The 17,607-nt window shown below is 38.7% G+C and overlaps 2 protein-coding genes and 1 pseudogene across 2 annotated transcripts; 1 reads left to right on the top strand and 2 right to left on the bottom strand.

The window, feature by feature from the left end:
- Window positions 1–1,096: 1,096 nt before the first annotated feature.
- On the bottom strand, window positions 1,097–7,433 carry LOC108441663 (annotated as a pseudogene).
- A 1,640-nt stretch (window positions 7,434–9,073) lies between these two features.
- On the bottom strand, window positions 9,074–13,082 carry LOC108441674 (chymotrypsin-like elastase family member 2A). Its single transcript, XM_017721323.2, has 8 exons — window positions 12,962–13,082; window positions 12,172–12,260; window positions 11,566–11,663; window positions 10,999–11,121; window positions 10,636–10,772; window positions 10,355–10,500; window positions 9,475–9,627; window positions 9,074–9,323 (listed from the first exon to the last, which is right to left on the bottom strand). Exons 1-8 carry the CDS (start codon window positions 12,996–12,998, stop codon window positions 9,306–9,308), a joined length of 801 nt encoding a protein of 266 aa, XP_017576812.1. The 5' UTR covers window positions 12,999–13,082; the 3' UTR covers window positions 9,074–9,305.
- A 679-nt stretch (window positions 13,083–13,761) lies between these two features.
- ela2l (elastase 2 like) lies at window positions 13,762–17,244 on the top strand. The gene is made up of 8 exons (XM_017721322.2): window positions 13,762–13,833; window positions 14,123–14,211; window positions 14,321–14,418; window positions 15,304–15,426; window positions 15,758–15,894; window positions 16,405–16,550; window positions 16,911–17,063; window positions 17,170–17,244. The coding sequence occupies exons 1-8, from the start codon at window positions 13,794–13,796 to the stop codon at window positions 17,185–17,187; spliced, it is 804 nt and encodes a 267-aa protein (XP_017576811.1). The 5' UTR covers window positions 13,762–13,793; the 3' UTR covers window positions 17,188–17,244.
- Window positions 17,245–17,607: the final 363 nt, after the last annotated feature.

Genomic DNA, 17,607 nt, shown 5'->3' with positions numbered 1-17,607 from the left:
TTTTGGCATTTGGATTTTGATGATAAAATAATAGCTTAAAATGAATAGCTACAGTAAATTATACCTTATACAAGTGCACTAAAATATCCAGATTTTTTTTTTATATTTATTGCATTTGCAGCAGTAGCATCCACTCTGTTGGGAAGACTTTAGACTAGATTTTGGAACATTGATGTGATAATTTGATTGCATTCAATAACAAGGGCCTTAGTGAGCTCAGGCTCTGAAGTTGAAAGATTTGTTTTGGAATATAACTACCACTTTATACTCTGTAATTACCACTTTGTATTTACCACTTTATACTCTATAGTTACCACTTTGTATTTGTCACTTTATACTCTATATTTACCACTTTATATTTACCACTTTATTCTCAAATTATCACTTGATATTTACCACTTCATACTCAAATTACCACTTTATACTGTATATTCAGTGGTGCTCACTGCTCATTCCTGGAGGGCTTTAAACCCTTTATCCAACACATGGCATTGGGCATGGTGACCTTACCTCCATGCCTGGATGCTCCTAAGCATCCTACTCTATTAGCTATCCTTTTCTATGGAGATTATACAAACTGTGTGTGCGCATGAAATTAATGTCTGTCAGCAGTAGGTACACCTTAAAGCAGCTGAATTTGCTGATTAAAGGTGGTGTCTGAGTTCTTTTGGAAATGTGTATATCTCACACAATATGATTCCCCTCTAAAAAAGAAATTAAATGAAAAAATGAGAAAGTGTCTTTTATTTAGGCATTCAGATTAGACGTGCAAATTCTACACTGGTATATGGCATCACTTAATTGTCTCAAGTTATAATGGTATTTTAACTTTATTAAAGAAATAAGTTATTTTAATGTGTACAGGTAGTTGTGAGCAATATAAGGAAAATAGAAAGGCATTTTGCATAATCTGTTTTATTGGTTATACATTTTTTTCTTTTTACAGCTGGCATCCCGTTCAGCTTGTGGTTATCACCTGGACGAAAGAAAAATAATAGTTAGTATCTAAATGACTGTGAGAACAGATAAGATCTGTGTGCTTCGCAACTGCAAAATGTGCGTAAACAAGCATGCTAACACACTAACTGTGACTATATTATGCATAGACCTTGTTGATCCAGTCTATGTAGGAGGCAACACGAGTAAAGACGGGGGGGTTTACTGGGGTAGTTACAGCCGAGACTGGAGCTAAACGTCTTCACACCCTGAATGTCCCAGGTGCCATCAGACCTCTGGCAGTTTAGAGGACCACCAGATTCACCCTGGACATCACAAGCACATTCAGCACAAGTCAGAAAATCATATTATGAACAGCACATGGCCTGCAAAGAGTTGATGTATAGAAATAATATTAGCCTAATGTTTCACAATTGCGCATCATTTCCAAACTGTAGTAATCAGTAAATCAAGATGACTGTTAAGCAATATTTTGGTGAAAACTTAAATGTATTGAATTTACCCTCAATCTGAAATAAAGCTTCACTTTCATACACACTTTACTCCATTTTTCTACGTAGATGCATGTCTTGTATTGTCAAAACCACACTAGTAGGCCAATTTTGAATTACTTGACAACTTGACACAGTTTGAAGCAAGACACTGCTGTGTGCTGTAGTAAGAGTAAAACCTCGTATCTCCAAAATGATAACTTTAAAGGAGAAGAAAAAACATACTTTATTTTTAATGTAAGTCAATGGAACCAGAATTTTTCCCAAGTACTTTTGGGCCACTTCCTTTGGTCCACTCATCATGACACACGGTGTAAAGGACAAAGGTCATTTTAAAATTTTGTCAAAAACTGAAAAAATTCAAAAAATGGAGATACAAGGTTTTTGTTTTGACAGTAGTGAAGCACGTAATGACTTAGAAAGGCCATTTTAAAAATACTACTTTGCTAAAATAACAATACTGTTACTTTCCATTGTTAGCTACATTAGCCTCATAGCTCCAATACAAAACAAAAGAAGCAAACATCAGACAAAAACATGTCCTGGCTGTTTTGGGAAAGTGTAAAATTGTGAAAAAATACACATTTTTGCCAATTAATTGCTTGGAGAGACATGAGTCATTCAAGTTAGGGCAAGTAACACAAAGTGGAATGGCCAATAGAGGACTTACAGCGCAGCTGGTCAGCAAGTCATATCTTTTAACACATAGCATGTTCTCAGTGACCACATTTCCCCACCACTCAGACTGACGGCAGATAGAATGATCAACCACGAGAACCAGAGCCTGTTTCAGGATGGCAGTAATAGGGCCTCCAGCTAAAGAGAGATAAAAGAGAGTAAATGGGGGAAAAAGAGGGTTAATTTTTCCAAGCAGGCTAAACACATCTAATCTGTGTTTTAAAAAAATGGACATGTCTGTTTTGTTTTAATGTTCCAAATATAATTTCACATTTTTTAACAGACTCAGTCAAGCCTGCAACAACATTTCAAAATCCATCTTTCAATTTGGTATAACAGCATTTAAAATATACATTCCCTTTATTCATATTTATCTGTATGTTGTCTTCTTATAACTATTCATTTGTATTTAGCTTTATTAATATTTAACATGTAACTTTATTACATGATTGTAAGACACATTGATCCACCAATTGCAGAAAGCAATAAAGTTGATTATTGTTCTATTTGTAATCATCAATACCATCCAGATCAGAAATAGGTAAAAAAAAATGAATTCCTAGTTACAGTAGACACGATTGAAATGCTGTTATTTCAGCTGGATCAGTGCAGCAGAGAACTATAAAAGGGTCCTAACACTTTCTGTCCATAAGTCCTGTTTATGATGAGCTGTGGTCATGCCGAGCTACTCACTCACACGACGGACCCAGTAGGTGGTGTAGCAGGGGTAGTTGTTGGGCAGGATCTGTCCAGCCTCGGGCAGACAGGCAGCCTGGATGGTGTCAGAAAACTGCACAGGGGTCTGCAGCTTGATCAAGGCAATGTCATTCCTGAAACAAATGCAATGCTTTAGTACGATATGTTAAAGAAAATGAAGTCATGTTTGAAGTATGGATCATTGTTAATCTTTAAGGACATTTTAAAGATCTCAGTGGTGTCAGTATATTCAAGGCAACTCTGACACTAACCGGTTTCTGTAGGAGTCCCAAAGCTCATGGATGATGATTTTGGCAGGAGCGATGGCAATGGAGCCCTCTTCATGAGTGTTCAAATTGTGCTTACCCAGATACACTCTGTAGGTAAAGCCGCTGCTGGACCGAATGCATGAAATATGACTCAATAGGTCTGTTATTACACGCAATACATTTGTATGATATTTATCTAATAAAGTTCAGTATAAATTGATGTAAAAGTACATCAATTTTCTGTCTCTGTTTTCTATGGAAAATATAGGCCACATGTCTCTTTGTTTGTTTGTTCACTGCTTGTTACATTTACCTTCCTCTGACACTGGTATCAAAGTGCTCTATACATAAAGTTATTATTATTGTTATTATTATTATTATTATTATTATTATTATTATTTACATGGTGCCCTGTTGAACACGAGTTAGTGTGTGTTACCACTAAAATGACAGCAGGAAAAGAGGTTTCCTACCTGATGCAGTGAGCAGCAGTGAGGACCCACTGGTTAGATATGAGGGCGCCTCCACAGGTGTGGTAATAGGAGCCAGCACTTAGATACTGCAGAGAAACCTACAGCATGCCGATGCAAATGGGAAGCAGTTACTGTATCATTGAACTGCACCGAATAATGAATAAGTAAAGAAGTTTACTTACAGTTCGATAAACCCAAGTAATAATATTAAACAGGTCAAATAATCACAGTATTTATGTAATCAATTAACAAAATGATCATTTCAAGTGTTCCTATTTTACTGTCATTTGCCCTTCGTCATAGCATAGATTAAAATGAAGAGGAATAATTAAGACATACATTGATAGAACATAATAATTTACTATTGTACTTTGATTAGTAACCATTTTTTAAAAACGCTAAATCTAGAAATAGTTTGACATATAACCGACGTTTCGTAAAACGTACATGAGAAAGTGATGCAAGGGGGCTTCTTACCCCAAATAGAAGGTAATCTTGCCCCATTAATTGTTTGCGCCACACAAACAAACCTGATTTCTGTTTCAGTTTAGTTTCCCTGACTGTAAGTTTATGCGTCATCATCATCATCATCCTGTATACTAGATGTGATTTGACGTTACAGTCAAGGAACATTGTTCTTAATGAGTTTCCCCCATTTTCTCCTTCACATTGTCAGGTAAAGCAAGTGTATTTATAAATCAAGCATATTATACACTGATCAGACATAACATTATGACCACCTTCTTGTTTCTACAGTCATTGCCCATTTTATCAACCCCACTTACTGTATAGGTGCACTTTGTAGTTCTACAATAACAGTTGACTGTTATTAACAATGACTGTTGTTCATCTGTTTCTCTGCATACCCCCATTATTCAGTGGTCAGGACCCCCACAGAGCAGGTACTATTTGAATGGTGGATCATTCTCAGCACTGCAGTAACACTGATGTGGTGATGATGTGTTAGTGTGTGTTGTGCTGGTACAAGTGGATCAGACACAGCAGTGCTGCTGGAGTTTTTAAACACTGTGTCCACTCACTGTTCACTCTATTAGACACTCCTACCTTATCAGTCCACCTTGTAGATGTAAAGTCAGAGACGATAGCTCACCTGCCGCTGCACAGTTTGTGTTGGTCATCCTCTAGTCCTTCATCTCTGGTCACAGGACACTGCCCACAGGACGTTGCCCAGAGGATGCTGTCCACAGGATGCTGTAGGCTGGATATTTTGGTTGATATTTGGTTGATGGACTATTCTCAGTCCAGCAGCGACACTGAGGTGTTTTAAAACTCCAGCAGCACTGCTGTGTCTGATCCACTCAGGCTAACGCAGCACACAGTTAAACACCACCACCATATCAGTGTTATTACAGTGCTGAGAATGATCCAGCACCAAAATAGTCTTTGTTCTGTGAGGGTCCATGGGGGTCCTGAGCACTGAAGAACAGGGTAAAAGGGAACTAACAAAGTATCAGAGAAAGAGATGGACTACAGTCTGTAATTGTAGAACTACAAAGTCCACTTATATAGTAAGTGGAGCTGATAATACCGACACTAAGCAGAGAAACAAGAAACATCATAGGTCATAATGTTATGCTTGATCGGTGTATATACATTACAACCTATCGTTTATATTTGTGCACGAGATCATGAAATGTGGAGCAAGACGCATGACCGTGACAGCAGGGAATAATAGTTTCCAATATGAGAAGCTAAGTGTATTACTTGTTCTAAGTTATTTGTCAAAAGTTGTGTGGCATTGGTCGTTACTCATCAGACTCATCGGTCTGATTCCTGAACCTTTCCTACAACGTGGAAACAAGCAAAGGCTCGAGTGCAAACCATGAATCAACTTCTGTGTGTGAAATCAAGTGCCAGCCTACCAGTACCTCATTTACATATTATCTGCATAAGCATGCCTTAATTCATGCAGAGGTTTTGATAGTGAGCCAATAAAACAACAGCATTCAGAGGAACATGAGCCAACTGCTTTGCTCGTGTTCTGCAGGGGATTTAGTTAGAGTGTTTTTTGTAGGGGGTCGATTTATTTTGCTATTAACCAGTGTCCAGCAATCAGCCTATGCTGTTTTTGCTGTTAGCCACACATACTGATCTATGTATTCTTTTTAGGGTTTAGTAGTTCTCTTACCTTTCAAAAATTCCTTGTGAAACCCCAACCATTTTATTTTGACTTTTTGACAATCTGTTGTTTTACTGTCCACAAAGCTGTCTGCTTTCACAGCTTCACAGCATTAGCACGTAATTCCTTAGAAAGTTAACAACATTACCTGACAACCTGTGATACAGATATAAAGTTGATCCAAATTGCTCGCTTAAAAATTAAGATGTTTGATTGTCATGCCTAGAGTGACACACATAAGTTACATGCCCAAGGCAGCCAGCAGTTGGCAAGGGAAGTGATTCACAGTGCTCAGCTACTGCACATCTTGAACATATCTAAAATGAAAGAAAATACCAGCTCCATCCTGCAAAAAGCACACATAGGTATTTCCTGTGCTCAAAATACCTCACAAACCTCACAGTGGTTTTTTTTCCATTACTCTTTTTAGCAGTTGTAGTAAAACAGTCCTAACTGGATTCGATAACCCCCCCCCCCCCGCCCCCCACTCCTAGTTTCACCCTTAAATATACGTATGTGAGTAAACTACATGCAAGTGATAAAAATGATAGAAATAAGTGCAGTGTTGATGTAACAGTACCTGCCAGGGCCAGCTGTGAGCTCTGGCATCATCTACATCTCCTCCATCACTTCCACCATCTCCAACTACCCTGTTCAACACAGGTGGGTAGGTGGGCTGCCCACATCCATAGGCTATTTAGGGTGCACATACGCAAACATACATATATGACAGAGAGAGAGAGAGAGAGAGAGAGAGAGAGAGAGAGAGAGAGAGAGAGAGAGAGAGAGAGAGAGAGAGAGAGAGAGAGAGAGAAAGACAGAGAGACAGAGAGAGAGAGAGACAGAGAGAGACAGAAAGAGAGAGAGTGAGAGACAGAGAGAGATAGAGACAGCGAGAGACAGAGGGAGACAGAGAGAGACAAAGAGAGAAAGACAGAGAGACAGAGAGAGAGAGAGAGACAGAGAGAGACAGAAAGAGAGAGAGATAGAGACAGCGAGAGACAGACAGAGAGAGAAAGGCAAAGAGACAAAGAGAGAGAGAGAGAGACAGAGAGAGAGAGACACAGAGAGACAGAGAGAGAGACACACAGGGAGACAGAGAGAGACAAAGAAAGAAACACAGAGAGAGAAAGACAGAGAGAAAGACACAGAGAGAGAGAGAGAGACAGAGAGACAGAGAGAGAGACAGAGAGAGAGACACAGAGAGACAGAGAGAGAGAGCGAGACAGAGAGAGACACAGAGAGACAGAGAGAGAGACACACAGAGAGACAGAGAGAGAGAGCGAGACAGAGAGAGACACAGAGAGACAGAGAGAGAGAGACACAGAGAGACAGAGAGAGAGAGAGCGAGACAGAGAGAGAGAGATGACTTTCAAGTGCAGTGAGTTGGTAATACAGTAAATTAATTGATACATGCTCTTACCTCTAGAAGTTATCTTTAGTGAACCATAATAACTGCTTAAGTACTTAATTAAATCTGTTTTTTCACACATTCATGTTCAAATAAACAACTAAACAAACAGAAACTGATCTCATGTTTAAAGGCTTTGTGAATAGTAAACATCTGCGTGCATATAAGACAGAGAGCAGTGCTCCTCTTACCGCCAGCGATGAGCAAAGCCAAAATTACGAGCTTCATGGCAACTGTGTAGTCACTAGTTGCAGTTCACAGCCTTTTTACTTGAAACACCCACTATGTTATACCAAATGCCCCTACACTGTTGCTGAGGCCCACCTAAAAGGGCATGGTTTAATCATGTAGATAAAAGCCCCAAAATAATCATACTATCTCAAGACTGGTAAACTTGCCCTGTGAATTTTACAGGTGACATCCTGTAGTCTGATCTGACGTGGATGACTACGTAGATTAATTTAGCACAAAATGTTTTTGTTGATAAGATGCTCTGAGGCAACATATAAGGTGTTCTTTGGGTATTGTAATTATGACATAGACATATTTAGTTTTTATTACACAATCATTATTATTACATAATCTGTTACATAATGTGTTTCAAAGCAAGAGGTTTTTGTGAACAAGGAATTATTGTCTGTGGTAGCTGACTGAATGATATTGATCCGGTCCCTCTGATGTGTTGTAGTGATGTTCTGTTCACAAACAGGTCAATTCTGTGAGCAAACTCTATTGGGTGAATGCTGAAGGTAATAGCGCAATGTTTTTGTATATACCACAGTTTTTGGGTTAGGCCCACCTACACCTGTCCTGTAATATGTCCTGTGTGCTGTAAATTCTCTTGCTTTGCTGCTGCACCAGCTTCCTTCAGCAGAAATGCTAGAAAAAGCATTCATCTTCATCATTCATCTTAAATATATGAAGCTTTTTGATCACTGTTACAAACTTGTATAGATATATACAAGACATATGTACTCAGTGTAGATATAGAGAGTTTGTGGTGACAATACTTTGAATGGTCCTTTTAGATGAAACAAACAACAGACTCTCGGTAACATGTCAAAAACCTGAGGGTTAGGATTAGGTTGTGGGTTAAGGTTAAGGTTAGGTTTGGGATTAGGGCCAGGGTGAGGGTTTGATTTTGGGTAAGTTTGGGTGAGGTTAGGTTTTGTGTAATGGAAGTAACACATTAACAATATATCTACTTAATGTAAGTAATGTATCAACAGAACATCCACTAGATATTTACTTCAGTGTATTTGGATGCTTCACTACTGCTACTTCACTGATATATTGCTTTGGTGTTACTGATAATCTGTTAAGAGTTTATTAATCATCTACAAAGGACCACTCAGAATAGTGTTACTAGGTTTGTCCTCCTTTGCTGCAGTAACAGTCTCTACTTACTTTAGAGTGTTTACAGTAGTTGGAACATAACTGTAAGAATTTGATTGCATTCTGCCACAAGGGCATTAGTTAAATCAGGCAGTGATATTGGATTAGTTCTTGATTACAAGTTGGTTGTATACAAACATTTTTGTATTAAAGCCCCAGTCAAATTATATATTTTGTTGATTTTGAAGTAAACACATGCTCTACAGGGAACTGCAATTTAGCATTTTTTTTGCACAGGCCATATTTTTGCTTTTATTTATTTTCTGCCATTTTCCAATATATTTTCCAGTTCAGCATATAAATAGGCATATAAATTGTCTATTAAAATGAGCAGATGTGTGTAGAGGATGAGTATTTGGTTTATTTATTTATTTATTTATTTTTAAATCAAAGGGTTGCCTAAATGTTTGCATACAATTGTAGGTCTGGATCACAAAACAAAGGTGTTTTATATCCTTCTAGGTATAAAGTCATGGCCAAGGTGACACAGGTGTGTACATCTGACAAGCACATGCAATACTACTTGACTCGTCTTTAAATAAGATGAACTTTCTATGAGAAAGTTGGAGAAAGTGTCCTTTATTTAGACATGCAGAACATACATGTAAATTCATCAGGGTCTTCAGCTGCTTCATCTCAGAATTGTCCCAGAATATTATGGCTTATTAACTTTATTAAAGGAAATTGATAATATTTAGATAGCCATGAGCAAATTAGCAAAAAGAAGAAAAAAAAGTACTTTGCATGATCTCTTTTATTGATATGCATTTTTTCTTTGTACACTAGGCATCCCTTTTAGTTTGAGGCCATCACCTGGAAAAAAAGTAGAAAAGCAGTTACTCTCCAAACTTGTACTGTGAGAAGCAGTAAAGCCCTGTTTCGCTAAGTATACATGCCAAAAAACACCTAACTGTCATAGTAGTATAAACCTATGCATAAACAGGAAAGGTGTGAATGCACCCACTTTGTTGATCCAGTCAATGTATGAGGCGACACGGGTGAAGACAGAGGGCTTCTTGGGGTAGTTGCAGCCCAGACTGGAGCCAAAGCTTACCACACCCTGAACGTCCCAGGTACCATCAGACCTTTGGCAGTTCAGAGGACCACCAGAGTCACCCTGGACAAAACATTACAAGCACTTACAGCTCTTGTCAGAAAATGATATTATTAACAGCATTTGGCATGCAAACGGCTGATGCATAGAAGAATGGTTTGCAATTGCATGTAACAATTTAAAAAGTGTGAATACAAACTATAGCTGACAAATGTGTGATGATTTAGGAATACAGTCTGCACTATGCTGATGGGATAGTTGTACAACATTGTGCAGTTTAATATCTGGTATAAGCAGCGTGTGCATGACCACACCTGCTTTTGTCTCAGATGTTACTACACAAAGACTTTCTGCACAAGATTTTTGCAGGAACTGCCAAAGATCATGATCAGCTATGTATATCACATCATTCAGAAATCTTCATCAACACAGATGAAAAGAAAGGATGGCTTCAAAATGTACACGAGAGAAGAAGGCAAATTAAATTCACTACTGCTGTTAGTTCCATGATGTCCTAAGGAATCAATGTTAAAAATTTCCAAATTATTAGTAGTGTTTTTTGAGATCTTCATGCACACACTGCTTAAACTGGAAGTTAAACTGTGTCATCATGTGCAGCTAGCCAATTTTTAAATTATGATTATAATTACCCTTGTGGCTCTAGTACAAAACTAAAGAAAGCCTTGGCTATTCAACCACACCAATTTAAATTTCTGTCAAAGAATTGCTTTACCAATTTACAGGCATCTGTCAAGTTACACAAAAAGAAATAGCAAGAGAGAAGACTTACATTGCAGCTGGCCAGCAGGCCATCTCCTCCAGCGCACACCATTTTTTCAGTGACCAGATCTCCCCACCAGTCAGGCTGACTGCAGGTAGCATAATCAACCACAGGGAGCAGAGCCTGCTGCAAAATATCAGCAACAGGACCTCCAGCTAGAGAAAGAGAGAGAAAAAAAGGGGGGGGGGAGCACATTTAACAAAGCTACTATATGTGAAATAAGTTGAAGAGCCTTTTTTTTAATATTTCCAATTCGATTTCACTTTTTATAAAGTTCTCAAGCTACTCACTCCAGAGGCGGCCCCAGCCGGTGACATAGCAGGGGAAACCATTGGGCAGAACATCTCCAGCTGGAGGCAGACAGGCAGCCTGGATGGTATCAGAAAACTGCACAGCAGTCTGCAGCTTGATCAAGGCAATGTCGTTGCTGAAATTTACATACAAATCGACACACACACAAACAAGGGTAGAGAGGAAAGAATGATGCTTTAATACAATGTGTTAAAATAAAGTCATGTGTGAATGTTCTAGGGGTTACTGTTAATTTTCAAGGACATTCAGAAGCTCTCAGTGGTGCTTATCTGTGGTTTGCTAAAAATAAGTTTAAGCTAAATTTAAAATGAGTGGAAAGACACTATAGTACAGACACTAACCGGATTCTGTAGGAGTCCCACTGCTCATGGACGATGATCTTGGCAGGAGCAATGGCAACGGAGCCCTTCTCATCAGCAGAGTTCAGACTGTGCTTACCCAAGTACACTCTGTAGGTAAATCTGCTGCTGGGCCGAACGCATGAAATATGACTCAGTAGGTCTGTTATTACACGCAATACATTTGTATGATATTTATCAAATAAAGTTCAGTATAAATTGATGTAAAAGTACAGTTGGGCACATGCTTCAACTCCTCACTCTCTATAGATAACTTATTATTTTCATAGTACTTAATTTATAGAAGTTACACTATATTGCCAAAAGTATTCACTTGTCTGCCTTCACATGCATATGAACTTGAGTGAAATCCCATTCTTAATATGATGTTGGCCCACCCTTTGCAGCTATAACAGCTTCAACTCTTCTGGGAATGCTTTCAACAAGACTTAGGAGTGTGTTTATGGGAATGTTTGACCATTCTTCCAGAAGCACATTTGTGAGGTCAGACACGTAGTCTCCTCTTCGCAGTTTGGAGGTCTGTTGAAATTATGAAAAAAGGTTTCCTACCCAATGCAGTGAGCAGCAGTGAGAACCCACTGGTTAGAGATGAGGGTGCCTCCACAGGTGTGGTAGTATCTGTTACCACTTAGATACTGCAGAGAAGCCTACAGTATGCCGATGCAAATGGGGAGCAGTTACTGTATCATAAAACTGATAAAGCAGAATTGAATAAGCAATGCATTAAATTCACTTGATTAAAATATGTACATGATTTCCACATTAATAAAATATATTAACATAATACTGTCTTTTATTTTACTTACTTTGGAATCACTTAAACATACAATGAAAAAGGTCTGAATTTCATTTTTAAAATATAATAATTTAGTGTTGTACCTTTAGTAATAACACTTTGAAAGATTTGTAAATTATGCATTCTGTAAAACCTAGATGACAAACTGATGAAAGATTCACCAGGGGGCCACACGCCTTATTTGGCTTTAGTGGTAGCATAGTAACAAAAGCCACTTGGCTTAATTCTAATAGATAAAGTGAGGCTGGAAACTATTATGACTGCTTTTGGTAGGAGGAATGCAGGACATAGGCCTTTCAAACAGAAAATAACAAATGTGCATGCACATAAAACTTAAAATAATGTTGATATCACAGTACCTGCCAGGGCCAGCTGTTAGCTCTGACATCATCACCTCCAACCACCCTGCTCACCACTGGGGGGTAAGTGGGGTGCCCACATCCATAGGCTGTTTAAGGAGCACATACATACAAATATGTATACATAAAAAGAGAGATGCTAAACAAAAAACGAAAAATGCTCTGAACTTTAAAAAGTTATCTTTGCTATACAACAATAAGTGTGGGGGAATGATATGAGTACACAATTTCTCTCTAACTACATTATTTACATATTATTTTGACAAAGGATACCACAACTGACAATTACTGTACAATAAGCTTTAGGCTTCATCTTTTATGACCTGCCAGGGGTGCTGAACATCTATCACTCACTTCTATAACTTAACAATAACTCAGTTATTGCCAGTTTGCAATACAGTCCATGTAGTTACACAACACAAATCATTAGAATGTAAAAAGCCTGGGTAACTGATCCATAAGCCTGCATTTAAACAATTATACCCTTTATATGGCCAGGCCCCACTGGCAGGCCCAATGTTTTATTACACACTGCTACAGCCTAAGTATAGCTCAATCAGTTTGCATTGAAATACCTGTAGATGCTAAATAATAAACCTTAGTATGTAATATACCTGGGATTTCAACGTGTTAATCTCTATGTTCATGTATTCATGTTCGAATAAATAACCAAAACTCTTGGTGTTGTTCTGTTGCTTGGAAAGCAGCGAACTGCCAAAAATTGAGCTAATGTTTTTTTGAATGGAAAACAACAGTATGGATGTTAGACAGAGAGCAGCGCTCCTCTTACCGCCAACAACGAGCAAAGCCAAGATTACAAGCTTCATGGTGAATCTGTAGGTGGGAATCAGGTGTGGATCTGGTGGCAGTTCACACTTTATATACTTGTTACACCCACTATGATGAACTAAGTGCCCCTACACGGTCACCAGCATAGTTTAACCTTGAAGATAAACTCACCAAAGTACTCATGTTATCTCAGGACTGTTCACTTGCCCTGAGAATTTCACAGGTGTCATCATGTAGTCTGACCTGACCAGGATGACTATAAAAATGTAATGACCTTCAGCACAGAACCTTTCATTAAACCATCAAAATAAAATGCTTGCTAGAATAAGTGTGTGAAACGCATTTCATCACTGATGTAACAAAAGCTCATATCTCCAGAATGGCATTTACAGGAGAAAAGGAAAACATTTTTAACTTTCAATAATTATTTTGTAGCATTTTTATTGGTCCGCTCATCATGAAATTTTAACACATTGTAAAGGGCAGCTGTTTTTTTCCAATTAAACAAGATGGAGATACTAGGTGTTGTTCAGGCAATGATGATATGTATATTTCTGAAAAGGGTGCAAGCACAAGAATGAGACAGAATAAGGCTCTTTGGATAACCACAGATGAGAAAAGTCTACTCTCTTCACAGATGTTAGCTGAGACCTATGTGTAAACACATTCCGATTAGATATTCCATATGACAGATCAAGGTAAAGTTGTTTTTTTTTCCAGGCAAGCCAATGGTTCACCTTCCACGAATCACCCCATTGATTTCACATTAACTGTGAAAGGGGTCCTGAACTATATATACCCCTGGAGAACTACCAAGAGCAGAAGATACAAACATGATGAAGTTTGTGGTCCTGGCTCTTATGGTTGTCGGAGGTAAGTTTCCTTTAAATCATAACTGCAACATAATATTCTCTCCGACTGTGCCATTTATTTAATCAGTTTGTTTGGCACTTTTTTGATATCTTTTGTGAAAAAAATGTGTAAAACCTTTTTAAAAAATGTGTAACACCTAACATGATTCATGTACAATAAATTAATTTACAGCAAAACTTGCTTAATATCTGTAGTAGTCATTCGCACAATTTATGCTTGATATTCTAGTTGTATTTTTATAGATAATATTAAAGATATTTATCAGTAATCAATGCATTTTCTACCTTAGCTTATGGGTGTGGGCTGCCCACATTCCCCCCCATTGTAAAGAGGGTTGTCGGGGGTGAGGATGCACGCCCCCACAGCTGGCCCTGGCAGGTAAACCACATATTGTAGTTTTAACACTTTCTAATCCCTGTGGTTTTATCAATATGAAAGTTTTTCTTATGCTGTTGAACATTTACCAGTCCCTTCTTTGGTTCCCTAGATCTCACTCCAGTACACCAGTAATAGTGCCTGGTACCACACTTGCGGAGGCACCCTCATCGCCAGTCAGTGGGTTTTGACTGCTGCTCACTGCATCAGGTAAGTAAAGACCTGAATGAAGGCAGCCTGGACTTGTTCCTGGTCTGGTAATTTACTATAAAGAGTAATTTACTGCAATCTATTATGTATTGCACTTTATTAACAATCCATTTGCCAGATGAGCCATGGTTCGATTACCTGGCCAGGTGACCACAGACTTTCCTGCGTGGAGTTTGCATGTTTCTCTTGTGCCCACAGGGGTTTCCTCCGGGTGCTTTGGTTTCCCAAGTGTAAAATGGCCAGAACATGACAGTAAACTCTCTCAATAACTACTATTGTTAAGGCTAAAGTATGTAAAAGATTTGGAGCTCTCTCTGGTGAAATTGTGTAATTTCATGTAATGTGGGGAATAAAATTTTGTAACATCAAATACACTATATTTCCAAAAGTATTCGCTCGTCTGCCTTCGCATGCATATGAAATTGAGTGAGATCTCTTTTTTAATCCATAGGGTTTAATATGATGTTGACAACCCCACACCATAATCCCCCTCCACCAAACTTTACACTTGGCATAATGCAGTCAGACAAGTACCGTTCTCCTGGCAACCGCCAAACCCAGCATCATCCATCGGATTGCAGAGAAGCGTGATTTGTCACTCCAGAGAACACGTCTCCACTACTCTAGAGTCCAGTGGTGGCGTTTCTACATAGATTATGTAGAAATCTATTACATTGGACTGACTAAACTTCGAGGCTAGATAGCTTTTAGAGCATATGCATCTGAAGTTTTGTCATTTGTAAAGACATATGACATATGCACTACAATGCTTTTGGTAAACCAAGCTCTGATCTCTGAGATGAACAGTGCCATCATTCAGAAGCTAGAGTTTGTGTGAGTGTTCAGTGACTGACACTGTATGCTTTGTCTCTTGTGGCTCTGCAGCAGCAGCAGGACTTACAGAGTTGCCATGGGCAAACACAACCTGGCGGAGGTTGAAGACGGTTCTGTAGCCATCGCTGCTGGGAAGATTGTTGTTCATGAGAAGTGGAGCTCCTTTTTCATTCGGTAAAAAAGATTAAAAACACATAGACAATACCGTTCAAACCATTTCCCTTTTTCAGTAATATAAACACATCTTTAACTAATATGATGCTACTCCTGGAACCACTTCTTTACATGTTCCAGATTATTTAAAGTTAAAAGAAACATGACAAGTAATTACAGTAAATAGATGATGGCAGTGTATCATTTACTGATGAAAAACATATGGTTGTTTCCCAATTTAATGCTGAATAATTGTTTAAATGGTAATGTTAAAACTACTTGCATCTGGCATTTACAAGGCATTTAGACTAACTAAATTAACTGTACTTGTCCTGTTCTGTGTGTGCCAAAGCAATGACATTGCCCTGGTGAAGCTGGCTAACCCCATTACCTTCAGCGACACCATCTCACCTGCTTGTCTTCCGGCAGAAGGTTACATCCTGCCCCACAATGCCCCCTGCTATGTCACTGGCTGGGGACGCACAAAGAGTGAGGCTCCTGCACAATACCACTGTCCAACACGATAAACATGGTCACTTTACCAGACTTTGACCAATTGGCCAAATGTACTTGCATGCTTTGGTGCATACATAAATCAACAATACAGAATACAAATGAACAAAAAATAAACAAGTATTACAACAAATCGAGAGACACAGCCACAAAGGGTAGCACACAATGAACAAATGCATATCCACAATATGCAAACTAGTTCAGTGTCTTTACAACAATATAGATCATGTAGAAATCATTGGACTGACTTCACAAAAGCAGTTAATGGAATGTGAAAAACGATAGTTTAGATTTTTTGTCATTGTTGATCTAAAGAAGAACTGGACAGCTGCAATCGACATTTGGTCTACAATAGGCCAACCTGACACTTATCCCTGACAGTGCAAAGATAATGGTATTTAGTATGTCAGCATACATGGTTCCTAAGATGGGGAGTCTTCAGATTAATGCCTAGATTTCCCTTTTCCCTTTCCATTTTCTTTCCAGCTGGAGGTCCTCTTCCTGATATCCTGCAGCAGGCTCTGCTGCCCGTGGTTGATCATGCTACCTGCACTAAGACGGACTGGTGGGGCAGCCAAGTTAAGGAGACTATGGTCTGTGCTGGAGGAGATGGCATCGTTTCTGGCTGCAACGTAAGCACATAATAATCTGTGGTCTCTATGATATGCTGTAAAGCTAAAAGGTAAATGTATAGAAAAGAAGTTAAGTGCTTAATGCATTAAGTTGATTCTATCTTTTAAATAAATAGACTAAGATACTCTGCTGTCCTTACTTAAAAAAAAAAACTGAGGGTATCCATAAAGAATTGTAGGCATTTTACTTTAGCCCAGGGCTGTCCAGCTCCAGTAAGGAAGAGCTGTTTGATGATTTCTTCCGTTCACTCATTCTATTTTAGGTTTAGAAGAGAAATGACCAAACTGTGATGGCTGAGCACCCCTGCTCTATGAGATTTGGTTGAAAATTGTAATATACCATTGTGTCCTGTGGTATAGGGTGATTCTGGTGGCCCCTTGAACTGCCAGAATGCTGATGGTGCCTGGGAGGTCCATGGTATTGTAAGCTTTGGGTCTGGCCTGAGCTGCAATCTCGCCAAGAAGCCTACCGTCTTCACACGAGTGACTTCATACATCACCTGGATCAACAGCGTAAGTTTTGTCTCATTGATATGTGGTGAGACATCTGACATATCCTTGAAGTACCACTGTAATTAGTCAAAGACTGAAAGTCATATTTTTTTATCCTTGTTTACAGACTATTGCCAGCAATTAAAGATATCTGGACATGGACCTGACCACGTACATACAATAAAACATCCATTTGAAAATGGCTGTGGTATTATATTCATTATATCTGGTATTATATTTATTATATTATATCTGGTATTATATTTATCATATTATATCTGGTATTATATTCATTTTTTGTCCGAAAGGGAAAGCTAATCTAAATGTTATGTCAGTTTCTAGCTTAACCTGCAAACCAGCAGGGTGGTTCTCGCAGTCTCATTAACTTATCCTAGCAAAAGGTTTGCTAAACGGCTGTTTGAAAGGAGGAGCACGTATATGAGGTACAAGGTTTTTTGAAACTCAGCTTTAACGTTACTGCTCTGGCAATCAAGCCTAAGCTGAGACACAGAACAGGCTAAAAAGCACCACCGCATTTCCATCAGATTCCGGAAGGTGGCGATGT

The sequence above is a fragment of the Pygocentrus nattereri genome, chromosome 28 (genome assembly GCF_015220715.1).
Source record: "Pygocentrus nattereri isolate fPygNat1 chromosome 28, fPygNat1.pri, whole genome shotgun sequence".
Taxonomy (NCBI): Eukaryota; Metazoa; Chordata; class Actinopteri; order Characiformes; family Serrasalmidae; genus Pygocentrus; species Pygocentrus nattereri.
This window is presented reverse-complemented; position numbering and strand designations above follow the sequence as displayed.